Genomic DNA, 27,419 nt, shown 5'->3' on the forward strand with positions numbered 1-27,419 from the left:
TCCTCAGTCTCCCTAGTGCTGTCCTAACACACTGCATTTCAGCCCAAATTCTCCTTTACCTTGTACCACAAATGAAGTTGTTTGTTCCACTTTTTCGGAAGCTCAGGAGCTGCAATATGGCATGTGGCTGGCTGCCTACTTACCCAGAAATAATCACAGTAGCTCCACTCCGAAGGTTTCAGCAACTGCTGCTCTGGCATTACGTCAGGGTGGGGGAAAGTCACACAGTTTATCTGTAAAAAAAGGCCAAAGAGAGTTAGAAGGTAATGAAATTTAGCTGTTGATGAGAAATATGCAAATGAAGCATTATATACACATGCTTCCAATCAGAAAATCCACAGTGAATGCATGTCAGTGAAGAAAAATTGGTTGTTGCATGGGAAGAGAAGCTAAGTATTCCCAGAAAGCTCCTCTGAGCAAGCAGAACTGTCGGCTCAGAGGAAAATAAACTACCCATTTCACATGAGGAAAACCTGCTTGATTTGGAAAGCGCCATACAGGGAGCTCTCCTAGATCCCTAACAAACTGTGGTAAAAATCTTGATGTGAAACACCCTGAGCATGCCCTGAACACAAGAAATACCATGAGCAGCAGAGAGCACTGAAGGCACTATCGGTGTATCTCATCAGAAAATCTTGCCTATGTTGGTCTCTTACAGGATTACAAAAAACAGTGTTATTTTTTCAGTGCACAGCCCTTCCACCTATCCCAGAGACCTTTTCAGATGAAAGTGATGCTCCCTGCAAATAGGAACAGGGGTTCCCTAAAGCCAGCTAGCCTTCAGGGCGCAAAACCCACAGCAAGTTGTGAGACAGGCCTCAGCGCACAGTCGTTAAACAAAGGCATAAAAAAGCACAAGTGCTCATTAAGTTATCGCAGTAGAAAATGTAGCCTGATAAAAGCACAGTGGAAGGAAAGAGTGTGACAGCTACTGCAGAACGTGCTGCAGAATAACTCTGGACACAGTTAAGCCCTTCAGGGGAAGCATCGGCAAGAGTCAGAGCTCACTGCCAGTACATAACGCTCACCTCAAATTTCTGCTGGGCAGGCACACTAAAAGCAGTCCCTCTTATTGCCCGCAGGTTCACTGGACACTGAGAGTACTTGTTTATTAATCAAGGAAGCAACAGAAATTAGGGATGGAAGACTCATAAATATAACTGTATGGGTTTGGGTTTTTTTTTGGCTCAGTTAACGTTCACAGGTAATCCAAAAACAAAGCTGTGGGCAGGGTTAGCACAGCTGCACGGGCAGACCTAAAGGTAGTGCTTACACGCAGTGAATCTGCCTCTGGGCTATTCAGATAGGATCAAAAAGGACACGGCAACATGCTGCAAAGCGCTGACACAGTGTAAACCCACCACGCTAGAGCAACGCAGACAAAGCCTTTAGCTGATACAACGCTGTTCCTGCAAACCCACTTTGGCTCTGTTGCTGTCTGCCCATGCTGAAGTTTCAGTGGCTGTGCTGTATGTAATACAAGAGCTTTCTCCCTCCTGCTTCTCCACAAAAACCACTCTGTCCAGAGCTTGCCAAGTCCATTTCAAAGCAGGCTGAGGACCCTGTACCTACGGTGTCTTTGGCCGTCACCTCAGCTAGATCCTAAACCATGCGTCTTCCCTTCCAGATCCTAAACCATGCGTCTTCCCTTCCAGCTCCCATCAGGCTTCAGTCTGATCTGCAGGAGGTCGGAGACCAGGGCTCTCACTTCACCATCACTTTGCAGGCAGCAGCTGTGCATGGGTGAGCCTCCATCTCCAGCCAGAGCCAGCCTCCACCGGCCACATGGTCCCAACAACAGACAACAGGAGCTGCTGAAAACACCTCTCCATTCCTTCACGCTCCCCATCAGAAGTGCCACACATCAGGAGTCATAAAACATCAGCTCAGTTCAGAGCGGGATGGCCGTGCAACAGAGGTGCCAGTGCTCACCCTTGCCCGGGCACCCTGCACCCCTGCCGGCGTCAGGGGACATGCCAGGGGACATGCCAGTGTAGTCACACTCAGCTGGGCCTGCCCGTGCTGCAGTGATGGGCCCCTGTGTTATCCCAGGCTGACCTCTGTCACCACCACAGCCTCCAGCACGAAGCCCCTCCATGAGGGACGTTTCACTGAGGGCACCTTCTGTCTCTGCTAAAGTTTTCCTCTCCTGCCTCTTCCTTGTCAGCTCAGTTATCTCAGGACAGCACTGCAAGCCCATCTTGCCCTGTTTTTTTGGTTAGGTAGGTTGGGTTACCTTGCCTTCTCCATTCAGGGATCACCAAATCTAAAAGCCTGCGAGCAGATCCCATCATCTGCTGGAAGCAGCTCAGCCCCAGGACAGGAGCTGGCACCTCTCCTCCAGGTGCAGCCAGCGCAAGCCGGGCTATGCAGAGCTGCTCATGGGCACTGCAAAGCTCCAGCGCGAGGGGCTGCCAGTGCGCACTGGCTCAACACCCTGTTAGGAGACTCCTCTCATCCCCACCAGGAAGCTTCACAACTGATCGGCCCAAATGTTTTAAAAATACCAGCTAGAAACCTTAAGCCAAAGTGCTATTTTCAGACAGCATCTGACAAGCACCGACCTGGACCACTGCTGGACCTGCGCACAAGGGCAGACAGAGAAAAGGCTCTGCTTCGCTTCAAAGATCCCCAAATCCCATGCCACTGCTGATCACAGGCTGTGCTGGTACCTGGGCATGCCTCTACGCTGTCACAGCCACACACTATTTCTCAAATAACACAATATATTGTAGTTTCGCCTTAAAAAAATGAGATGGCCTCAGAACCTGCGCACAATTGCTCTGCCACGTATCATAGCGGGCCAACTGCTTCCCGTGAGCGAGTGACGCTGCAGCTCGTCCTCCCAGAGCAGGGGAGATATGGGAAATAAAGTATTGTCAGCAATGACAATGTTATAAGAACCATGCGAAGGTATGCGGTGTCAAGACAGGTTTAAACAGCTTCTGGCTTTGAGGATTTCTGGCTTTGATGCTTCATTTCACACTCACTGAATAAAAAAATTCGGGTGACAGCCACAGGTCACTTGGACGCCAGCCTTTCCAGCCTCTCCAGACCCTCCAGCCTCTACAGCATCTCCAACCCACCCAGCAACTCCAGCCCCTCCAGCATCTCCATCCCCGAAGCACCCCCAGCCTCTCCAGCCTGGCAGCCTGCATGAAAAGCGCCCTGTGCACAGCTACCGTGTGTGCTTACACAACACACCTCGTGGGCATCCAGGACAAGGTGCTGCCTCTTGAAAGCAGACTGCCAAGCTACAGGAACTCAGGATTTAGCTCAAGTTAAAAATAGTTAGTGGCAGAAGGCAAAGGAGGTAAAGAGACTAGGTGGAAGTTTTAGGGATGCTGGAAATGATTCGCATCTCCACATCAGGAGCACCAATACTGCAATGGTGAAAGGAGAAGCTATTCTGGTTTCCACCTAACCTCTTACTGGTGGTCTTACAGAGAATAGTTAGGAGGTCCCCTGTGGAAACACACTGCTAAGCGGAGTTTTGCATTGCTCAAGACAACTTATTTCAACTGGGAAAGGACCAAATGCTTCCCATGAAGACAGCAGTGTTTTCAAGGCAGATTTCTAGGGCCCAACATCGTCACACTGGATAATGAGAAGGGCGGTGAAATAGGCACCTCCTAAGTGTGTTTTGCAGCCTTTACCAGGAGACAGGGCATCATCACACTGCGCACCAGGACACAGAGGTGATGTGCAGCGGGGAGCACGTACAGTGGTACACGAGTTGTTCCCCGCAGCTTAAAAATCTGCAAAGGGAAACTGCAAGGGAAATGCGTATTTCCTGCTAAAAACAGCACCTGTTTCACAAAAACTAAATCTGTGTCAGTTGGAAGCTCCTTATTAACTTTAAGACTCTCCGATACATCCCTAATGTCCTGAAGAAATAAACACAGAGTCACTGGAAATGCCCATGCTTGGACTGGTGAAGGTGTCCCACTGCAATGGACCGAACGCACCGCACCACGTCCACGCACACAGCAAGAAGAGGAACAGTGAGTACACATGTCAACAGGTGACGAGAGTAGGGTTAGTGCACGGGTTTCTCAAAAGAGTATCATCAGACTCAAAGTTTTATGAATAAATCAAACATTCTTCACTTCTCAGGAGCTTATACTTAATTGTCTAGAAACGATGCTGAAGTGTCTGGAAAAAGTCATGAGGCCATTTGGGTCTAGTATCATGTTTAAAAGGAAATTAGTGTCAGAATTAAAAAAATAAAATGCAGAAGCTTTTGCAATCTTTAAAAAAAAAAAAAAAGGCTTATTTGTGTGGTCAACAGAACTTAAGAGAACTTACAGTTTTCTACACAAAGTCCTGGAGGGGGCATGAAAATTTTCAAAACTCTAGAAATATTACATGCGACTGCATAGGAAATCCTGTGACTCTTTCTTTCTTTTCATCACCACAGATTTCTTATACTTAAACAAAAGCTCTTGGATCTGTATTTCCGAACATTTCTAAAACCTGGGTTTGCCAGGAGGAAGGGGAACACCGGGCTGCCACTGAGCAGGACATGGCCGCATGCCAGTAGTGGAGTGACCACATCTCACTCCCCCCACAATCCTCCCTCTGAAATGCTCCTTTTGTTGTTTCTAAAATCAAAGATAGCTGAAAAATAAAGCACTCTGGTTCCCCAGCTTAGTCCCACTGATGAGCTTTTTGACTGATGCTAAAGAGAGCCAAAGCCTCTCACGATGACGTCCTGACGTTTAGCAGCATTAAATAGCTCTATCAGTCCCACAGCCAGTGATGACCCCTCCCCACGCGAGGGACCGCTACTCGCACTGATCACATCCCTGACAGCCGGTCAGGCTACGTGCAAGGTCCAAATTCAAACAACAGGATAGACCATGGCAGTGCTAATCTCTTTCAACAACGCTGACTGGCCAGCAAGGTCTGAACAAAAGCCTGCAGAAGCTGACTATGACAGCTGTAATTGCCAGTAAGAAACAAAGCAAATTAAAACACATATCTCAGCTAATGATGGAGTCACAGAACTTTAAGAGAAAACAAGGCGTTATGACCCGCATTACATTTGCACAGGCTCCGCTGGGACAGCCAAGGTGATAATCAGCCTCACCATGATATTAAGCCCTCATCCATCCTCTTCATTAATAAAAATAATGGCTGTTGTCAGCTTGCAACAAAGCAACATTAATGACAAGACACCAGCAAGGCGTACTCCAAGCGTAAGCTAAGCAAAGATGCCAGAGGACAGCAGCCTGTCCTTCCAGCTGCCACTGGACACGAGCAGCACCATAAAACCTGTGCGAGAGCCACTGGATCGCCGAGGCTGAAGGTACGCAGTCAGAGAAGACAGGCTGTGAAAAACATGGTGACAACAAAGCTCGGGACGGGGGAAGAAGAAAACCAGGCGAGCAACAAATAGTGATGCATTTCTCTTGACAAGCCTGCTGTGTACCAAACTCAATAAATAGATTAAAATACTTTTGCCTGTATCCTGATGATGAGCAAAAGCAGTTATACTCTTAGCAGCTCAATATTCCACCTCATGTTTCACAGAAGTACATCGGCAGTGATGGCAAAATGAGCTGTTGATGTTGTAGGTGACTCTTGATTACGTCTGAGATGCAAAAGGGTGACAGAAGAAGAAAAGTCCCAGGGAGGCAGACCAGTGCACAGGACAGATCACTGCACAATAGCAGTGTGCACCGGAGCAAGAAACTTTGTTGGGTTGGACACGCACATTCATTTCATGGATTTCAAAGTCCTCTGCAGGCTTTGAAGTTGGTACCAGCACTCCACCACACTAAATGAGACATTGCCAAGCAACATGAATAAAACAAGAATAATTTGATCAAGGCTTAGATAATCAACTACATGTTTATTACATAAGACACTATATAAATAAACGAGCAGACAGTGGGTGAGCTTACTGTGCCGTGCTAAAGTGACTAAAGTGGGGCAACATTCTTGCTCATTTCTTCAACTTAAAAATGCAGATTATTTTTCCTGCTTTCTGCACATTCACAGCACCTTAAACACAGCACAGCTGTGCCAGATTGCCTAACTTCAGTATCTGCTTTACAATTTCAGCTGAGACCTGAAAAGTACAACAGCCAGCTCCACTACATCTAATGCGTTCACCTGCCAAATGGGACCGTTTGGGCAAAACAGCCAAATGCAAAGGCTGGAGGAGATCTCAGAAGAGCTTAGGCACAGACAAAGGCTTGGGCAGTTTTAACTCTACCCAGACAGGGAAGCTCAGGAATGCCTAGACTGCATCTAGGTAGCTTCAGCATCACAAGTTTGCATGTGGTTTTAGCGCTGGCAGGCTGATGATGCAGCTACGGTACAACAGAAGGGGAGAACAGACAACTGAAGTCCTGAACGTTAACAAAGTCAATTGATACGCTTCCTATTTCAAAGGGAAGATTCTGCCAAAAGTGTTTAGGAGCCCTCTTTATTTGGTCTATCTATAGAAAGGTCCAGAGATGATTCGGTCTGTGCCTGCCAAAGCAGGGGATTTCTGACAGTTTCTGCCACGCAGTCAGCCCCAGGGCAGAGGGGAGAACGGTGCTGAACACGCAGCCTCATACTGTGTTCATCACATTGTGTCAGACGCAGAGCACAGCAGCAGAAAATACCAAGTTACTGCATGTAGGCTGCCCGCTTCCCATCTGCAGCACGTGTTCATTTATGCATCCAACATACGCAATACAAATGCCAGCATTTTCCAAGTCATGCAGTATCTTGACAAGGGACTAGAGCATTCTTCAGAAAGAAACCCACACTCAGAAATACCGTATCATCAGATAGGTTTCTTGCTCTTCAAGTGAGACATAGCTCTGTCCCTGAGTTGATATCCCCCTGTACCTTCTCCATTTAACTCTCCCTATGGTAAAGGAGCTTCAGCTTCCACAGGAACTCACGGACAGAGAGACAGCTCTTCAGGAATCAGACAGCAAACCAGCCAGCCTAAAACTCATGAGTGCACCTTGAAACTCACTGCAAAATCAAAGCAGAGCACTGACCACAGACCTGCACTGCTGCTTCCTAAGTGAGCATCAATAATTTGTGCAAGCAGCAGTTTCATAACAGCCTCTGATATAACCCAGCAGGGGTTTCCCTTCCAAAGAAAACAGATAACACAGTGTTGGTAACATTCATTTACCAAAGAGAAAACACCATCCTCTTCTTCTTGTTGGGTGCATGTAGATGAGAAATACTCCAGCTCCCACCTGCCTTCAGATTTTCCAGAAGCCATGCTCCTAAATGGCTATTTGGATGTAGAGGAGGCAGATGCATTCCTAGGAAGATGGGAACGAACTCCCACTCCTCTGCTGAAAGCGGTGAAACAGAGACAGCTAGGCTGCAGCCGCTGGTCAGGCTGGACGCAACTGGACCTGATGTCCGCCATTTGCGTATCACAGAATTTCAGTTTGGGGGGAGGTTTGCTGGACTGAGAGCCCCGAAGCTGATCACAAAATTCCCCTCTGCAAGAAGAGGTTCTGCCTGAGCACTGCTACAGACCAAGAAAAACCATCTGACAGCAAGCTAAGGACATGCCCTGCAGCTCTGTTAACCAGAACATCCCGACATCAGTTTGAGTGGCACTGAACAAATATAACCTCCTAGGAGACAGGGGGAAAATTTACATTGCTGTACAGTTTACACTCCATATGAGAATGTTGTTTTTCACAATGCTTCCTTGATGCAGGCAATGGCTTGGAGCAAACAGCTGTTAAAATTAGCTTGTTTTTGTCTGTCTGATGCATCGTACTTGAAAGCTTCGGACTTCTGCTGGAGAAACGCACACCCAGTGACCCTGACATAACACACAACACTTTCTTGCTTTGCAGATGCTACCAGATGGCACACGGGCCAGCAAATATGACAGTGAAAACCACCCTCAGTGAACAGCCCGAGTCCTCGCCCCTGTAAGCAGCGAGTATTTCAGGAACACAAGCGCTGTCACTCTTGTGCTGCGCCCTGCAACTCAGTGCAACCCACCCCAGGACCACGTCTAGTCCCTCTGGACACCATGTTCAACCCATGGTTTGCTCCTGCCCCTCTGACCCGGGTGGTCGGACACGTTTCCAGACACGTTTCCAGCCCCAGCCGCTGTGGCCTTGGAGGCCCTGCAGCTGATTCCCCAGGACATTTGCAAATCTGCCCAAACCAACAGATTTATACTTACTTCATGACATACCACTCCCTCAATACACTAATTAACAGTAACAACACATTTTTCATTTGTAACGACTGATTTTGATAACCAAGTAAATGGTTGAAGATTTTTTTTTTCCCCGAGAAAACTGTACCTACACGGCAATGACTGACCTGCACGGCAAGTCAGAGACACCTGTACGTGCTCCTTTCGAACCCTCGTCCCTGTCACCAGAAACCCAAGGAATCGAGCTCACTGACGGATAAATCAACAGGCTGCGTGTGATGATGTAGACAACAACCTCCTCTTCGCAGTAACAGTTAACAATGATGTATAACATTAAATTATTCCTTTTGTTCTCGTGGATTTTATACCCTGCCAATGCTTGCAGCTGTAAGTGTATTTATTGCCTCTCATTTCTCACTGCAATTCATTTATCTGCTCATTTATCTTCTTATTATTTCCTTTGAAATAAACCTTTCTATTTCCAGCCACTTTCATTAATCTATTTTGATTTCTTCCCTGTTTTTAAACATCTGTCCTGCACTGAGGAGTCCAGAAGTGCAAACTGTGTTCCAGATGAAGTCACCAGGCATACAAAAGGTATTAATGTCTGTAAACATGATACTGAGAACATCTTAATTGAGTCAGCTATATTTAATTACTAAAATTAAAAGCAAATGTAAGATTAACTTCATACTGAAACCTAAAATCTTTGCCTATACTTCCCACCAGAAATCTTCGTTTGGACACTCTGGCACAGAAAAATACCTTCTGACACCTCTTTGAGAAAAAAATAAAGATTCTGCCCCGGCAGGGCAATGACCCATCTCCTCAGTCTGTATTTCTCGAACCTTTCAGTGCTTCTCCAAATACAGAGGCTGTTGGGGGGGGAAGGTTACCAGGTGAGGAAGTTTTTTCAGGACACCTGGTTCACAGCCAGCATCTCTGGAGCACGCGTGTTCGCCTTCCTCGGTCTGTCCTTACCTCCTGCTCATCCCAGAACCACCGGAATCAAAGGGAAAATGATACTGGAATTCTGCCCAGGACGGAGATCCCAAAGCCTCCCTGGGCCCCGGACTTGCTACCAAAATTACTCGCGCTGGAGGCTCTGCCCGCCCGCCTCCCCCAGCCCCACTGGCCGGGCGCCCGCCGGTGCCCAGCACGGAGCCCCCGCCGCCCCCGGCGGGCACCCCCGCGCCGCCCGGCCCCGCCGCCCCGCCGGACTCACCGTCAGGCTGCTCTCCTTGCTCTGCCGCCGCGGCGCCGCCGGGGACCCCGGGGTCTGTGGAGACAAACGGGGCGCATCGTCACGGCCGCTCTCGGAGCCCAGCATGGCGGGCGCGGGGCGAGCGCTACGCGGACCCCATGGCTTGGCGCGGTTCGGTTTGGCTCGGCACGGCTCGGCTCGGCTCGGCTCGGCGCGGCGCGGCTCGGCTCGGCTCGGGGGGGAGCTGGAGGCGGCGCCGCCGTCCGCCAGGGCCGCCTCCCTTCGCCACCGCCCGCCCGCGCGGCCAATGGCGGGCCGGGCCGGGCCGGGCGGCGGAGGCCGCTCCCGACCGGGCGAGGTGGGCCGCCGGCCCCACCGCCTGCCGGCCGAGCCCTCGGGGCGCGGGCGGCACCGGCCCGGCGCTCCGCCTCTCGCCTCCGCCGCGCCGGGCTACGGGGGGTGGCCGGGGCCGAGCCGCGTTGCCGGGGAGGTGCGGGCGCACCCCGGCCCCGGTGCGGTCCTGCCCCGGCCGCCCGCGGGCTGCCGGCTCGGAGACAGCGGGAGCTGATCCGCAGCGTGCGAGTCCGCTGCTGGCAGCAGTCTCTGGGCTGCGCCGTGGACTCCAGCCCCGTGTCCCACGGCCCTGGCACCGCGTCCACAGCAGCCGCCGCGCAGACGAGCAGGGCCGGACGCGTGGGGTGGGGGGAGCGTTCCCCGGCCGGCCGGTGTTCGTGCAGCGCCTCAGAACAGCGCGCGGCCTTTGGGCTACGACCTGAAATTCGACGTCCAGCTGAAGTCACAGCAGCAGCAACGTGCCCAGGGCCGAACGTGTGCGGTTTCACACGGGCCCGCTGCTGGCCTGCGGGACGCCGGCTCGGTGGGCTGTGCTGCTGCTCCCTTTGTGGCAGTTTTGACAACCTGAACGGGCAGCATTGAGCTGCTTTCTAGGAAGCCGTAAACAAGGCCTGGCCCTGCGCCCAGCACAGTACAGCTCCGTTTTGTTCTCAGTTGTGGCTTTTCCCCCCTTGACCTGTTTCCAAGAAATGTGGCTGAGCTTGCCTGAGGGATCTTGCCAGCGTTTGTTTGCATGATGGCTGCTACCCAGGTCTAAGAAAGCATCCCGGAGAATGCCTGGAAGCTGCTCTGCAGCAGGAGACCGCCTGTGCCAAGAACAGACAAGGAGGCAGTCAAGGCAAAGCAGCTTGGGATGGCCCAAGACAGGCAAGTAGGAGAGGGACTGGCCAAAGTGTGTGAGAGTTTGAGGGTGTAGAGAACAGCTTCTTGCAACCAACAGTTTACAGTCAGATGTTTTCCTTACTAAGGACTCTTCTGCAAAAGCAGCCACAACTCCCAGGAGGCTCCCAAGCGGGCGTGGACACAAGCTGCTCTTAGAATTAATGGCACCAGCAGCTAGTTATAGATTCAGAACTAGTTATAGGTTCAAAGCAGGAATGAAGCCAGGACTTCAATTTGGAAAAACCTGTAATAAAGGAGCAATGGAAAGAAAGTATCATGGAGGCTGTTGAAGTGAATGAGAAAAGTCATGAAAGGGATTTTTGTCAGTCTGATGGTTGAGTCAGCTGAGCAAACCAGTGCATGGCAATGGACTTCCCATGTATCTCAGATGTGAATTTGACCAAAAAGATGGCTATAAACTTGAGTCAGACTCAGCACCGTAAAAATGGACAGTGGCAAATGTTGTTACAAAGGAAGTTCTGGGGGAGCCAGTTAATCTGACTTGTGTACGAAGCCAACTGCAAATTGTGAATCAGATACCTTGAGAAATGAGATTTGTTGCACAAGGATTAACATAGCTTTTTTTTAAAGGAAGTCACAGCCTGCAAGTTTATTCAGGTTCTGAGGGACTCACAGCAGACATGTGGACAGGAGTGTCTGGTAATGCACTACCTCAGTTTCTGAAACGCTTTTAACGTAGTTTTGGTGACCACATGCTCTGCCTTAGCCTGTGCAAACAGCTCAGAGAAGAAGCAGCATGGGACAGTTAAGTGCGAGATGTTTGATGTGGATGTGGAAGGAACAGGGAGTCCAAAGTGCTGGGCTGTATCATGGGAGGTGCCATGAATCCACTGGTGGGCAAGCAAAACCAGAAATGCTGACTTAGCTGAAACAGCACACATGAGGGCAAGGCTGAAGGCCACTACCTAGGAGGCAGTGGGTGAGAAAGTGGGTTGAGGCAAAGAGGGACAGTTGGCAGACAACACAAAATTTAGACCAAGAAATAGGGAGCATCAGAGGGACGCTGAGAGCAACAGACAACCCAGGTCAGCATGGTCGCAGCACACAAATCAAACATGCATTTCACGGGGAGTATTTCAGTAGTTGCACTGTAGAAGAACCTACCAGTTAATACAGAAATGAAACGGAGAACTCAGGTCTGGTACCACTGGGGGAAAAACGCCAGCGGGCAGGGAAGCACAACCCAACGGGAGTGCAACCCACCTGCTCTTCAACTGTTGCTGTTCTGGCAGGGAACGAAGAGTTTCATGGGAGGAGCTGGCAGAGGGCCCTGTGCTGCATCTGCAGTCCTGCAGGGAAGACTCTCCCAGGGACATGAAGTGGTGCAAGAAAAAGTGCAGGCATATTGATTGAAAATTTGGACAAACAGGCAGGGGAGAACAGCTGTCCACGAGTCAGCGTCTTGAACACTACCCCGTGGTGATGAGATGGGTGAGGCACGGGCTATGTAAGGCACAGAGGAGGGCCTGTAAATGGACATGCAGGAATGGATGAAGTAATTGAGAAAAAACTTTCAGACAAATTCTTTGTGAATACTGTCTTTGGGAGGGAAAGCTGGAGCTGCAAGAAAATACAATGAGATACAGACACGGGCAGATGTGCAAGTCTAGAGAGAGGACTGTGCTGGAGACAGGCCCAGGCTTCAGGCTGGAGTGGCAGGGAAATTTGTAGGGTTGTTAATAGTGGCTGAAGTGGCCTGGTAGATTTTTCAGAAAGGATTGATAGGACAAAAAAATCCAAAGTATCTTGGCATTTTGTACTGTTTTACCACTTGGACACAAAGACTCACTATTCTAGATGCAACAAATCTGTCTGATCGGATAGTTTCTAAAAGAAAATGCTTCTTGATCTCCTGCTCTGGGCAGATTCCTAAACTACTTAAGTGAGGTATTCTTGAATACCACTGTTTGGCTTTTTCCCCAGAACTTACCTGGGGGTCCCCACTGGATTTTCGGAGGCTCATATGACCAGAGTCGAGCTGGTGTACTGGGGTCCCAGAGATGTGGTAGCCATTCACTGTAAGAACAGATGGAGAGTTAGCAAGCTTGCTGCCGATAGCAAATGAATAACTACACATTTTAAAAACTAATCACATAATTGAATATACAGCTATAAATCACGGTGCTTTTTTGAGTCACCAGTGTTCACTGCCTCCAGCCTAAGAAACCACTGATGCTTTTCCCCATCCCAACAGGCTGGCAATGTGATGTGTTAGCTCCAGCCCAGAAAGACCCCAGAACCAGTCTTTACAGAAGCTCAGCCCATGGGTCCACTCCACCCTCAGGATCCTGCAGCAGGCTCTTATCAGGAATTACGACAGGAGTTACTGAGCTGGAAAGAGCCAAGAAAAAGAGACCCCCCCCAAACTCAAAACAGTTCCTGGAGTGCTGTTTGGCAAAATGATGCGTTTGAAGAAGTAGGGTATGTAAAAAGCACTGGTTTAATAGAGATGGGCTTTTCATGTCAAGAAAGTAAGCCTTGTAAGATGTTTATGGTTCATGTATACAGCTGTAGGGTGCTTTATTTTTGGAATATACTGAGCTCAAAGTAAGGTTAAAACAAGATACACAACTACATCACAAATCCTTTGGTCACAACAAAATGCACAATCTTCAAGCATACTTTCCACTCAGCTCTGCTGATAGAGGGGCATCAGGTCGAAAAACTTCTACGAAAAACATCCTCTAGACTGCATTATTTACAGTCAGCTGGCAGCAATGGCCTTTACATTTAATACTTTTTATTCTAGATTAATTTTTGCTTTGCTTTGTCTTTCTGCAGTACCCAAAGCTTTTCAGTACAGTTATGCAGCTGATTCTCTGTTGCTTGATTCCCTGCAACTTCAAGTCAGGACAGAGGTGAAGTGGTCAACCCTGTAGCTACCACTTGCTAAAACGCTTCATTGTGCACATGTGCTCTGCGTGGAAGAGCTATAGCCAGCCCATGTTCTCTGCAGCTTTTTGCTTTCCCTGCCCTGGCAGAAAGCGGGACTGGGAAAGGCAGCCTGTCCTTCCCTCCCAGAGCCGGCAGCCCCGCTGACTCGCTGGGCCACCATCTGCCTCCATGCTCCAAGGAAGGAGCCATCTCAGCTCTGAGCAGACAATTCAGACAACCAGCCAGAAGATGCATCCGTAGGGAAACAGCAGGCGAGAAGATGTATCAGAAGGGAAAGCCCCACCACGTTTACTCTGCTACACTCACATGACCGTGTACATTAAATATACATCCCATCACAGCATTTTCCTTTGCTCTGCTGAGTGGTAGAGAAGCAGATTCACCCAATGCAGTGGTCAGGCACAGCATCAAACAGTACCTGCAGAACTCTTCTGTGACACAGGGCTCTTTGGAGTCCCAGGCACACTGCTTGGCCGCTCCCAGGTCGTTTCTGTTGAAGGGAAACATCAATGTAAGTGTGATGGAGGCCTTGCACACTCATCAGAGTTACGTCTGTTACACACATACAAATGGGTCTGACCCTCAGTGTTCTCTGAACCAGGTTCTCACCCTGTGAGGAAGGTGCCTGCACCTCCCTGCACACCCCATCTCCTCCCACCTCATTCTGCTGTCGCTTCCCAGCCCCGGCTCCCTTGGCAGCCAGCTGGGATGGGTGGAAACAGAGTAGATTGGGAGCTGCATCACTGGTTCTTCCAGTGCAGGTCTGCCCCAGGGCCGAGCTCAAGAAAGCAGGGATGCAGCCGTACGCACAGATCACTGCCTGTAAGCTGCTGCCACGATCTGCCCAGACAGCGTTTCTGGGTGTAGTTAAATCAAGCCCAGCGCAGGGTCCTACCTGCAGCCCACTGCGGACACGGAGCTGCAGCACAGCCAGTCGTGGCCCTCAGCCTGGGAACAAGGACCAAGCAGTGGCAGTGCCCCTGCTCTCTGCATGAAATGCAGCTGTGAATGACTCAAAGATGTGGTTTTTAGTGACATATACACAGACCATAGCATTCTTTTTCCTCAAAAAAGCTATTTCCCTAGCAAATTTCCTGTTTTCCACTTGGGTCCTTTAGCAGCTAGGATATGCACATGTATGTCACACCAGTTTTGACACTCAAAAGACTGCTGCTGCTTTTCCCCTCTCTGTTTCCTCTGTAGTTTAAGCATTCTGCTCATTTTCTCAGCAAGTGGAAAATTATTTTTGACCACATGCTAAATATAGAAGATTTAATTGCAAAACTTTGTAAAAGTTGCAAACAGCAGACAGGGGAGTTAGAACAGCAACTTCTGCAGAAGTCCAGCTAGAAAGCCCAAGTGCCATTCCTTTTGCATAAACATATTGGTACCAACTAAATAAATAATACTGACTGCCTGCCAATATCATATAAGAAGTTAGTGTAACCAAGTCAAAGGCCTTTGGCCCCTTTTATTTGAAATTGTCATTCCCAAAACCCCAAGAAACAGCCATCTACACCTGCCAAAGCCTGAAATCCTGCATATCTCTCAGTATTCTGGATGAATGTGGTCAAGCGGTAACGGGGCAGGAGAGGCTGAGCGAGCCGTTGGGCTAACAGTTGAGGGGCTGGCAGCCAGCACTTCCACTGGGGCACATAAGGCCTCCTGTCCTGGGAGAGTGCTTATTTGAGCAACAAACAGGATGCTAACATGCTTTAAGAACCATAAAAGGCCTATTGGGTAAAGAAGGGAGTACTGCTTTATCTCTCTTTATATATACATTCATGCACCTATATAGACATACAGATGTCCTCAAGGGTTGCGTTAGGTTCCTTATTTCAGGAAAGGACTCAGGATTACGGATCCCAAAGGGGGGAAGGTGCCATCCCCCACACCTGTGATGCCCAGATCCTTGAGACACACACCCTGCTTCCCGCTCTCCTCTTCTCCCCAAGCCACAGCATGCTTTTGCTTGCAAAGAAAAATACTTGGAGCTTTTTTTTCCCTTGCAAGTGCAAAACCTGGTTGACTAGAAGCTTTGATGAATCATGGGGAATGTGTAAATTTTACTCAACTTTTTGTGAATCGGGTAGTAAGTTAATAAATTCCGTGCTAGGTCAATGAGGAAGAATTGGAATGTGTTTTAACTAAACAGAAGGAAAATCAAATGCTAAGAGTTGTCTTTTATGAGTCAGCTTGTCTTGGCTTAAAATACACGAGTGCATGGTTAAATAAAGTCAAATTCTAATTTACATTTATTGTAATGCAAAGGTAAACAATAGAATATGCTACCTATGTTTCCAGTAGATTTTTTTTTTCTAATGTAAATTGTTGATTAATGAATAATGTGAGTTGACTTGAAGACAAGTGTTTTAAAGAATGGCTTTTGGAGATCTGTGTGGAGAGGTTGTGATGTCCACTCTTGCTATGCCCAAGCACAATCAGTGGGGTAACATGTTTTTGTCAGAACTGACTTTGACATTAGCAGTAAAAAGTTACCTTCATATTTGGCTTATGGGTTTTTTATGCAAGCATATCTGTCTATTTTTGTGCTTTTTTTGAGACCGTACAGAGGAATGTACCTAAAAACCAAAAAAATATATTTGAAATGTAATTAATCAGTTAAAATTACCAGCTGTTTCTTGTAACTGGTCTCTACTTTGCCTGCTAGCTGCTGCGGAGCTGGTGTGAAGTACCTAATTCTTCCCCTGTGCCATACAGAAAGCCCAGAGTGCATAACTTGAGGGCAGAAATTCTATACATGAAAGAGCAGTGCCCAGTGCTTAGCATATTTGTGAATACAATCCAAAACACTCAGTGTCTTGACAAATTTTCTAAAATGAAGTGATTGTGGAGTTCTGCACATTGAAAAATTAAACAAGAAATGCTATAAAAATGCCTAAAATAGAAAAAACATCTTTTATTGGATAGGAAATGAAAAGAACAAGAATGTTTTTAAGCCCATTTATTTTGAGTGCTCGGAGAAAAAAAAAAATCCACTTCTGTGCACAGAGTAACAGAGGGATTATTCCGGCAGCCCAAGCAGGGATAGGAACTAACCTCCATCAGGACTGCACTGCTGCAATGCCATCTACTGGAAACCACTCTATGTACCAAGATAATACTGTAACATTACCATTTCTCTGCAGCTTAGTCATGATTGGAAATGAATGGGGGAGGGTGTGATTTTTTCCACAACTAGAAAAAACCAGAAAAGGATTGGTGAGAGATAACATCCTGTTTGATATAGCCAAGGCAGAGCCTCATCTTGGAGTACCAAATGCAGCCTTTGATCCTGGTGCTTGGAAAATCTGAAGACTACTTGTAACCCTGTGGTAAAACAATGATCACAGATTTGGGACAAGATTTTTATATCCCACCCAATTTTCCAGAGAGGATGTTGGAGACAAGCTAAAACCTTTCACTCTCTGTGAGAGTGTAATTTAGCACTGGCAGACCAACACCGACAATTTCTGTCCTCCCTTATGAGCCACATGTTAATTATTCTATTTAGCCAATGAGGGGAAGGAATAATCAGTAGTTTCCTTGTCACTCTCTGGACTGCAAAGGAGGTCTGTGAACAGAAAGAAGTCCTGCAGCCCTGGGAGATAATTGGAAATGAGTTACTAAACAGCAAGGCAGTAGAAAGCCACTTGTTCAAATGGAAATGACGTAGTGAGAGGAAAAACAGTTACAAGACCCAAGCAGTACATGCCAACAGAACCAAAGAGGGTTTTCACAGATGTGGTTAAACATTTCCTCCCAAAGGAAAGCGGAAACCTGTGGCGTTTGGGGGAAGAAAGTTCACGTTGCATCTGTTTGGCAGAATAAGAAATGACATGATGTGTCAGGCCTTCAGAGAGCCATACACTCTGGGACTTCATGTTAGTCAAGAAACACAGCTTCTGAGGAGGTCCCGATGCAGACAATTTTTGTGATCAAAGCGTAGCAGCTGAAGAAGGAATTTTGTGTCCCTTCTCCATGAATCCAGTAGCGCTCTGACGTCCAAGCAGCTGCCTTCCAGTCTGGACATACAACTGCTGGTGCTATCTCACGTCTTTATAAATAGATTTGGAGTTTGTTTTGGTTTTGACTGCAATAAACCTGTAATGCTGAGCAGCTCCAAACCCAGTTTCTGCCCTGAATAACGTGAAGCTGCGCAGGCTGCACAGGTCACCGACATGGATGAAGAACAGCAACAGAACAAGTCCCTCCTCAATGACACAAGAAGAAACCCTGCAAGCTTCTCCCAAACTATTCCTGAAAACATGCAGAATTAGAGGTGATATTCACAGTAGGGTAGAACAGGCCGCACAGTCTTACCTCATCTTTTTTGGATTCACTTTGTGCTTGCCAATGGCATGTAGGAATCACCCATATGTGCAGACAGTTTGCAAACCTCCTAGCCTTCCTTTGCTGCTCCACTGCCTCTCCATAGGCTTTCAGCAAGGTTTGCTGCCTGTCCATGGCTCCCCAAAGTGCAAAGACTGGTTGGACGTGTGAGTCGAAGGGAGTGCAAACAGCCCTGCTTTGGAAACAGGCTTCCTTTAACAGCGCAGTACTGCACTCCCCAGTCCAAACCTCCAGGCTGCTTGAAGCCACCACGCTCCAGCTGGCTTTGCTGGAAGCAAACCTCACCTCGCCAGCCGAAAACAAAGTGCTGTCAGTGCTCTCGCACCTTATCTCCCGTTTCTTACTAAGATCTTCCCCACATTTATGATGAATCAGAAAGGGTTTCATGGCACTTCATTTCTTGATATTGTGTGTGGGAGAAAACAGCCCAAAGGAAAGGCAGGGGGAGTGTGTGGGTTTGTGCATCTAAGGAGGGGAAACCACTTGCAGTGCCCTGAGACTGGAGTAAACCATTCAAAGCATTAGAAGCAGAAGGAGTGGGTGAATGAGAGTACAATTAAAATGTTTTCCTCCTGTTCCATAGAGGATGTGTAGCACAGGGAGATTTTGTTTCACTGGAATGAGGAGGTCTCACCTCTGCGTCAGTTCACAGAACTGACTCCAGGCCAGGAAGAACCGTCCTGGCTCTCCCCTCCTGACCTCCTGCAGACCAGAGTCTGAGGACTCTCCTGATTCAGCACAGCAACTCTTCCGTCTTTGTGCTCCAACATTTTGGTCCAGTGAGCCCTGCAGTACTGAGCCCGATATGGGTCACCTATAGTAACATCAGCTCAAAAGGCCCAGACAACCAGCCCATGCATGAGCCTCTCAACTGCAACATGGTCCTCTACATGGTGTCTTCTCATTGCATTGCGAGGTCACGCTCCTCCATGGGCCTCCCAGGGCCCTGACCTTTACTTCCATCCTCATACCTAATGAAAAGAGACATGAAAAGCAGGCAGAAGTGACAGATGCAAATCTCTCTGCACCTGCATGAAACATGAGATTCAATCTTGCAAGTGCTGAAAGCAGAGCACCATGTAGTGCATGAACTAGTTCAGCAGGAGTTGCAGTGTCAGAACTGAAATCCAGCTCCATCCCACAGGCAGTTCAATAAAAAAGAGACTGAGGCTGCCACACAGCTTTTATCCTCAGTCCTGAAACAGTGCCATGGAGACAGGCACCATCCAAGAGTTCTTGAAATCTTCTGTCCATGTGTTGAGGGTAGAGGTGCTTGTCACTACCTCAACAGCACGGGAAAAGCTGCTGCCAATAGTCTTTACTTGATCTTTCAAAATGAGCACTGGGACCTGTACCATGCCCCTCCTTTTGCAAACACCATGCGACAAAAGCAAGCCCTTCATTGCAGGCTTAGTAGTGATAATAATGCTATTTCCAGCACTTCCTGAGACACACTTTGTTTTTCTAGGTTTTAGGCCACTTTACCAGGGCAGGTTTCTATAGCACCCTTTAGCTAGGGCATCCTGTATCAGAGGGAAACTGGCACTAAAAAGTTTTATCTGTACGAGAAAAAACATGTAATAAAAATGCTTGACATCTCTTAGGTGTCTCCACAGATGACTTACTATTTCAGCTGCAGTTCATAAGTTTAGTTGGAGTAGGTGTTGACCGTAGCTGGTGAGATATGAAAGAAAAACCTCAACCCACAGACTAAATCCTTCCAAGCTCCTTAACTGACTCAGAGAGATGGAAAAATATTACGCAGAGGAAGTACTAGAGTAGGTTGTGGTTATATTCCTTCCATCCACTGATCTCTCACTTCGGGTCTAGCAAGCACTTCAGAAGAGGCAAGAATTGCCTGCAAGCGGTGAACTTCCTCACTGCCTTCCAGCATCGCAGTACTGGTTGTCTTCAAGGAGAGAGCCCCTTTAATGCATCTGGCTTTGTTGAGCCCCAGGCTGACATGCGCACCCTGGCTCTCAGGGATGCGACAAGGTGTGCTGGGCAGGAGCTCCAGGAACATGCCAGCCTAGCTGAACTACTGGGTCCTCCCTCTCAAAGAAATGGCTTGCTTTCAGCTCACTTTGAGGTTGCTTTCTAACCAAGCAAAGACAAAATAAGTCTTGTTTATTCTCTGAAAATAAAGAGTTCAAGATTTGGTAAAGGTTGGAGGCAAAGTTACAAAATGACCAACTGTTATTAATAGCCTTTGTGCCACCCTTAGCCAGATCCATTCCAGGCTGTGCTTGGGCTGCCAGGATACATCTCGTATGCATTTCCTCTGGAGAACTGGCCACTCTCTGTATTCACCCAGTTCCCTTCCCCACTCACAACAGCATCAGTGAAAATGCAAATATCACTGTGTGATTGCAGGGTAGAAAATTCTCCTACTTAGTCTGTTGTCATCCTCCAATTACCCAGTGAAATGCAGCATTATTAAAATTGCTTTCATATTCTTGATTAAGGTCTAGCTCACGATGGTGCAGTAGGGAGGTTTCCTTTGCACCTGGTGCTTCTTAATTTAATCCTTTTCATGTGCTTACAATGCTCAAAAATTATGTGTCTTAGGAAAGAATAGTTGAGCTTGCCACATACTAATGTTACAGTGCTCTCCGCTCTGGCATTGCACAGAAGCTATGAGACATGAATGTAGTGAATGATACATTTTAGGATAGAGAACCTCAAAACACGCAGAAGTTCCTTTGAGTTTCCATGGGTATTCTCTGACCCAGCGAGCGTCCTAATGACAAAGGTGTCACATACAAGATGACCACAACCACTGTGACCGTCTCTTATCTGCCCATGTTGTGCCAGGCACTGTTCACGACAACAGCCTGTGGACATGACACAAGGAGGATGAAGACTGGTGGAGTTTCCAGCTGTGGATTCCAACGGGGCTTAAACGTGTCAGTGCTTAACCATCAGACCAGGATGTTTTAGCAGATACTGGTTTGGTGCCCATCCATGCTGGAGGGAAAGAACCCAGCTGCTCACTAGCCATAGGATGTTTAAGGTCCCTAAGCACTGGGTTTGCGAGGGAAATGCAATGCGTTTATGGCACTGAGTTTTCAGCTGTTGTCTGGGTGCTGGCTAGAAAAGCACAATCTGTTGTTTCTGCTCTTCCTGGGGTCAGTAGGCAGGCTGCAGGTTGCAGTAGTTGCACAGCTGGATCAGAGACTTGCTTGGAGTTAGGAACTTCGGTGGAAGAAAGGTGAAAGATAAATCAAGATAAGCAGGAAAGGGTCCCCAGAAGGACAGAAACAGAAAAGCTGGCTGGTGGTACCAGGAGGATACTAGGTAATACATATTTTTTCAGGCAGATCAAGAAAATTTTCCTAAAACTCTGAAGTGCTGGACTTGAGATTCCTTTCAAGGAGACAACTGCTTGCAGCTACACATTTCAGGACTGCCTGAAAGTCCATGCCCCAGAACTTGCTGTTGCAGGTGGCATTTTACTAATGATATTTGTGACAAGGAGAATATATGGACTTTAATTAGGATCAAGATAACGTGAAAGCAGAATTCCTGCTTTCCAGGAGACAGAAAGCTGTTTAGTAAATGGGAAGGACATAACACCACAGACAAGAAAAGCCTGGAAATAAGCACACACCATGTAAGGCTGACCTCAGCTGAGAATGCAAGATGGCAGCAAGCCACACGCACACTTGTGTCATAAGTATATAAGTCATCTTTAATGTGATGGACAAGGTAGCTGGAGTGCTATTGTTTGACTAATGCGAGAGGTATTACAGCTGCAGCACATCAGAGAATTTCTTCAGCATAATCAAATATTTTCCTGCTGAATCTACCACCCACGCACAGTCGTAAACCACTCCCAAAGACACTGAGCAACCGTATGGTTAACCACATAGTAGCTGTGCATTCTGGGCACATGGTACTTTCAAACTCGGCATGGCAGTGCGATCCTAGGGCTCCCCTTTCAGAAAACACACCAAGGCCACCCCTGCCGAGTGGCCTGGAAACTTTTCCACGTTCTCTTACAGTCCATGTTATGCTCAGTACCATCTGCTCTGCCGTCACCATTCAGTCCATGGCTTACAACAGTCTCACATCTGAAAAGAGGATTAATGGGATGTCAAAGCTGAGGAGATTGCTCACCCCAGTTTTCTTAAAGATGGGTAAGTATTGTCCAGGCACAGAAGACGGTTTTAAGAGGCTACGTGAAGCCCACAGTTCTTTACACCTTTCAGAGACTGGGTACCATCTCCACCCTCCCACCCTGACTGCTTCTCACCTTCTCTGCCTCTTCATTTACCCGTCCTACCCTATGTCTTTATGTCCTTCCCCATCACTTGTGCCCGGATTCATGTCTCCTCTCATTTGCAATCACAACACAGAACTACAATTATTATTGATAAGAAAATGTCATACTAGGGAGTTAGTTCAGAAATATACATTTGTTTCAGATGATGCCAGTGTAGTCCTGGGAAAGGGGAGAGGCTCAGCCCTAGTAAGCTGCATGAAGTTGCCAGCAGTCCTAACACTGCCTGAACCAAATGCGAAGCATTGTAAAGAAATGCAGGCAGGGGAGAGCAGTGCTATTTTGGGCTCTGAAAATGCCAGCTAAAAGCCCGCTGCCAACCCCCCAAAACAGCAGCAAGGGAAATAAACAGAGTTATTTCACAGGGACTGTCAGGTAGGAGATATCCAGGGCAGAAATGATTTCGCCTTACCTGCACCTGCCTCCAAATGACCCGCAGGTTGTCCAGATGTGCTCAGGGTTGAATGTAAACGTCAGCACTCTGTCTGTTTGCCCTCTCTCCCAGACAGGGTTTCTTCCTATTCGCAGCCTTCCCATCAGCTCATATACATGAAAGGTTTTGAAAGCTTCACACACAGTGATTTTGCAACCCAGACCAGCCTGGGGACATTTATTTCTTGAAATTCCAGAAGAACAACAGAGCTTCTCGCTGACTTGCTGCAATGGTACCTGTCTTGGGAAGGGAACGGATAGGGACACCCCTGTACACAGCCAGGTGCAGGCAATCTCAGCTGAATGGTGAAATGGCCACAGGCCCTGAGGGGCCAACAGAGGTCTACAGCACTTCACGTAAACACTTACTGGCTTTTCTTCAGTAAGACCACACACAACAACCCCTCACCTGAGTCATAGACGGAGATGGAGGGGTGTGCATAAAGTACTAGGATATTTATCAAGCTGGGACTTGAGCCAGCTCACTTGAAATATGAAGGCCACAAGATAACTGGCAGTTTCTGGAGGCCTCATGTCAGGTTTCTCCAACCAGGTCAACACTGGAGCTGACCTGTGAGTCCAAGGAGAGTGCAGATGGACTCGAGGGATGGAGCCCACCACTGTTCGCTGAGGTAAAGCCAACAAAAAGGCCAGTGCAGTTCTGGTGAGGAAGAAATAACAAAAAACTTGTGTTCATACTTTTTCTGAAGCAAATGAAGGAAGTCGATGGGTAGCCAGGTTGGTTCACAAGAAGCATGGAAGCTGTGCACGAGGGTGTTTTACACTCTCTCCAGTCCTCCTACACTTTTTTCTTCCCTTGCCTGCAAACAGGACCCCTAAACCCATCCATCTAGGGATGTACAGTCCCCCTTCTCCCTCAGTCCATCAGCTGCCATCACCCCCAGCTGCCAATACCGTTCCCCATCCCCGGGAAGCAGAAGCAGCCATCCCTACAAACCCCTCTTGGCCACTGGGAAGGATCAGGCCAGAGAGGGGTGGGTTGCACACCAGGCCCTCCCCATCCAGTGTCACAAGCACCATTGCTACAGCCCAGATGTCCTCTGCAGGGCAGCAGGAGCTTCAGGAGATGGGGACAAGAGGTTTGGCCTGCTTACACACTTCAAACAGCCATTTCCTCTCTCCTTGGCACACGCAGTGGACAACATGGACTGAGCACACGTCCTAGAGGGCTTGTGGTAGTGCAGGGGGCTGTGTGCTTGTGGGTAGTAATGCTGAGGCTGGAGAAACTGGGGAAGCAGGGGCGTGGAGATAGCCAAACACTGGCTAGGAAGAGATTTTAACATCTAAAACTTGATGGGTAAAAAAAATCCAAGGCAGAATAGTATTGATCAAGGGCACAGGGACAGAGTGCTGAGGAACAGCCAATACTGCAGGTCTGGGAAGGACCTTCTCAGCCTTACAGAGTTACTTCTCAGAGTAACCACTGGTCTCCCATTCATTGCTCCAACAGCAGAAAAGTATTTCCCCTCCATCTGCTGAATCAAACCTATGAGTACTGCACACAGAAATGCATTTTTTTTCAGCTCAGACCTAGTAGTTTCTAGCACGTAGAAAAGCTTTCTGTGGGGCTTACAGCTCTGGAACATTGAGCTGCAGCTCTAGCGAGCTCTAAGCCATATGCTGTGACTACCTTGAATGAGGCAAAGTGTGCTATGGGAAAGGTGTTCTCCATCCCTGAAGCTGTACTTGCAGAGCCTGCCTTTCCTTTCCACTGCCTTCCTGCCAGCCCTATGTGGCCTCCTAGGTTCTTCTTAGCACTTGGGCAATGAAGGTATCTAAAGACATATTTCTTTCCTCAACTATTGCTATGCCAACAGGTCATATTTCTGATATTTCTGATATTTCCTAAACCTGTCAAGGCTTCCTGCCCCAGATAAATATTTTTGCCCTGGTCTGATTTGCAGAGCTGTTGGCCCAGCCTTCCAGCTCCTGTTATTCAAGTAACCCCCAGGAATACTGCAGCCTTTCAGACACTGAATCTCCCCCCAAGTGCTGTCCCTCTGAAGTGAGTACATGTGCAGATGTGTGTTTGTGTGCATGTGTGAACACGCCTGGGTATTTGCAACAGCTGTAGGAACTAAGTGTAGAAATGGGGTGTGGCATTTTACAGATGTCCTATGCATCCTACGCACCGTTGGGGAAGAAAGCCAGGGCGGATATTTTGGTGTGAAGGGAGGTGTGCTCACCATATGACCTGACAGGAAGAGACTGTTTCACTGTGCAGCACTCTCTGCCTGCTGACATCATCATGGCTGCATTCTGCTATGGGAGTAGTAAGGGGCAGTAATCCCATGCAAAGAAACTGAGGACATTTTTGAAGTTCCCCTTCAGTTCTAGACTGTAAGCTCAGGTCCCTGGTGAGATTCACCACAGCCAGCTTCACCTGTCTGTGGAGTCAGTATTGTCACTGAAGTTCTCCTTAGAGTCAATGAAGAGAGACTGGCACTTACAGGGTGTAGCTCACATTAGCTATTTTAGACACCTACATCAGGAAGACAATTGAGAGGTAAAGGTAATTATTTCTTTTCATGGATAAATGGTGAGACTGAAAGATCCCGTTCAAATGGAGTTGTCTGCCCTGCAGATGGTACCTTGTCAGGCAAATCAAACTCTGCCCTGCTCAGCAATAAGGATGGTGAAACCTATCTAAGGGCAGAGGAGTGAGCATCCTAGAGGCCAGGCAGTGCTGTGGACTCTGATGGGTGGCAGCCTGACAGCCATGAGCTCCTTTGCACACACTTCTTTTCAGTTTATCATCCTTCCTCGCTGGTGTCCTGATTCTAAACAGAGAGCGCAAACATGCACTTAACCCTCCAGATCCCAGGAGAGGTATCCTGACTGCCCTTCCAGACAGCACAGGACTCCTTGCAGACTTAATGATGGAAAATAAGGACCATGACTGCTACAGAGAAGGGTCTTCCAGGCCTTTTAGAGTGGCTTGCCATCTCTCTCCTCTTTCTTATGTTTTGACATGACAAGCTTGGATGTCTCTAGATGTTGCACAAAATAGACGCCAGGCATCCTAACTGTAATGTAACTGATGCAGACTCAACCTTCCTACAGCAGGCCATACTGTGAAAACAAATTTTAGGTATATTGAAATTCTCTTGGGCTTCATTCTGCAGACCTTTTACAGGTCAGAGGCCTTTAAAGTGGTTTCAGGATTGAGTCCAACCAGTTTCAAAGGATGATGAATGTGGAGTGTTTATCTGGTTGTGCCATCAAGTGGAGATAGACAGGAATGTGCTTTGTCGGATGGCTCTACCTGTGCAAATCTGTTTGTTCCATACAGAGTCACCCCAATTCTTTCATTACAGATTTTTGTAACATCTTTTTTCCACGTAAGAACACTGTCTCATAAATGCTATTTCTTTCCAGTTAAGAACAAATTTCCTTGTGTTTGTCACATAAAGACAATGAAAATTAGATCACACAACACCACACATGGTGGAAATACTATTATGGTCAGATAAGATGTATGGATAGCACAGGCAGATAATCACAATGTGGAAGGACACTAACCACTGGAAACAGCTGACAGTAATATTAATGCCTCACAAGGGGGGAGAGTTCTGTTGTATTTTGAAAGCTCAGAAGAATCAAGATGTTACTTGCCCCTAAAATCCCATTTCCCCTCCCCAGGAATGGGAATGCATACTTGAGTTCCCACCTCTGAACAGCTCAAGCACCAAGAACAAAAAACCTATTTAATCCAAAAAAAGGCTTCTGCACCGTGTGAGGAAGGAAGCAAATGGTGACAGTTGCTTGGTGAAGCAGACATTGTGCAGTGCCAGGCGTGTTCAGAAAGGCAATTTGTTGGATGGACCGGTCACCCAACACCTCCTGTTTTCAGGAGGAGGGAGCAGAACTACACAAAAGGTTCAGTTGGGGAGCAGCACAGAGCCCCACCGCACCAAAACTTGTATAGATTTTGCTTGCCGACCTTCTTCAAAGGCCGTGTCCCCTCCCTGCTCCCAGCTTGCACCCATCCCAGCAGACTGACTGGGGTGCAGAGCCCACCAGCTGCTGCCGCCCTGCGCACTGCTGGCTAAACCTGCCTTTCCCTGGGGAGCAGGAGGGCAGGACTGTCCGGGGAGGAGCAGGATTTGTCCCAAAGCACAGTGGGAATATTCAGCACAGCTGCATGTGGGTAAGCATGAAATGAATCACAGTAAATGTTCCTCTGAACTCATATTAAGATTGTTTGACTTAGCCAGAAAAAGCAAATCAGCAGTTGAGTGACAACAGCCTAGTTAGATGTGACATATGTAAAAACTGGGGAAACACAAAGATACCAAATAAAGAACAACTCCTATGTGAGTCCCAGGCATTTGTCATCCTCTACATTGATAAATATTTTTCATATAGGTTGGGCTTTACAGACTGAAAAAACAGGCCTGACAGGGATTTCAGGAAGTCATTTTGTCCCTGCTGTGCCCCGAAACAAGGCCAACATGGTTTTTCATGGTTTTGCGTAACATGCTCTTAGAGACCTCCAGTGATACAGATTCCCAGGCAACTCCCTACTCCCACACTTCACTGTCTTAAGAGAGCTAGGAAGAGTTAGAGTTGTCCTCGTTGCAACTGAAGTGTGTTACTGTGTCTTACCGTTAGTCACGACAGGCATTGCAAACAGTCTTCCCTGCAACAGCATTTTATGTGCTTGAAGCCTACGTTCATGTCCCCATCCACGTCTTTGCTTTCTTAGGGCAGACAGCCTCAATCTCTTAACATTTGCCCACAGGCCATGTTTTCCACATCTCCCATCATTCTTGCTACTCTCTTCTGGGCTTTATCCAACTGGCTCACATCTTTCCTGAAGTCTA

General features: G+C 47.8%; 1 protein-coding gene across 3 annotated transcripts in view; it reads right to left on the minus strand.

The window, feature by feature from the left end:
• The window catches only part of GAS7 (growth arrest specific 7), a 108,329-nt gene that overhangs the window by 31,920 nt on the left and 48,990 nt on the right, over positions 1-27,419 (minus strand). For all 3 annotated transcript variants that reach the window (XM_075518732.1, XM_075518733.1, XM_075518731.1), the window contains exons 3-6: positions 13,924-13,995; positions 12,541-12,626; positions 9,375-9,428; positions 144-233 (exon numbers count right to left, since the gene is read on the minus strand). In XM_075518732.1, coding sequence (XP_075374847.1) covers positions 144-233; positions 9,375-9,428; positions 12,541-12,626; positions 13,924-13,995 — 302 coding nt within the window. The remainder of the gene's footprint in view (positions 1-143; positions 234-9,374; positions 9,429-12,540; positions 12,627-13,923; positions 13,996-27,419) is intronic.

This window comes from Mycteria americana, chromosome 16 (assembly GCF_035582795.1).
Source record: "Mycteria americana isolate JAX WOST 10 ecotype Jacksonville Zoo and Gardens chromosome 16, USCA_MyAme_1.0, whole genome shotgun sequence".
Classification (NCBI taxonomy): domain Eukaryota; kingdom Metazoa; phylum Chordata; class Aves; order Ciconiiformes; family Ciconiidae; genus Mycteria; species Mycteria americana.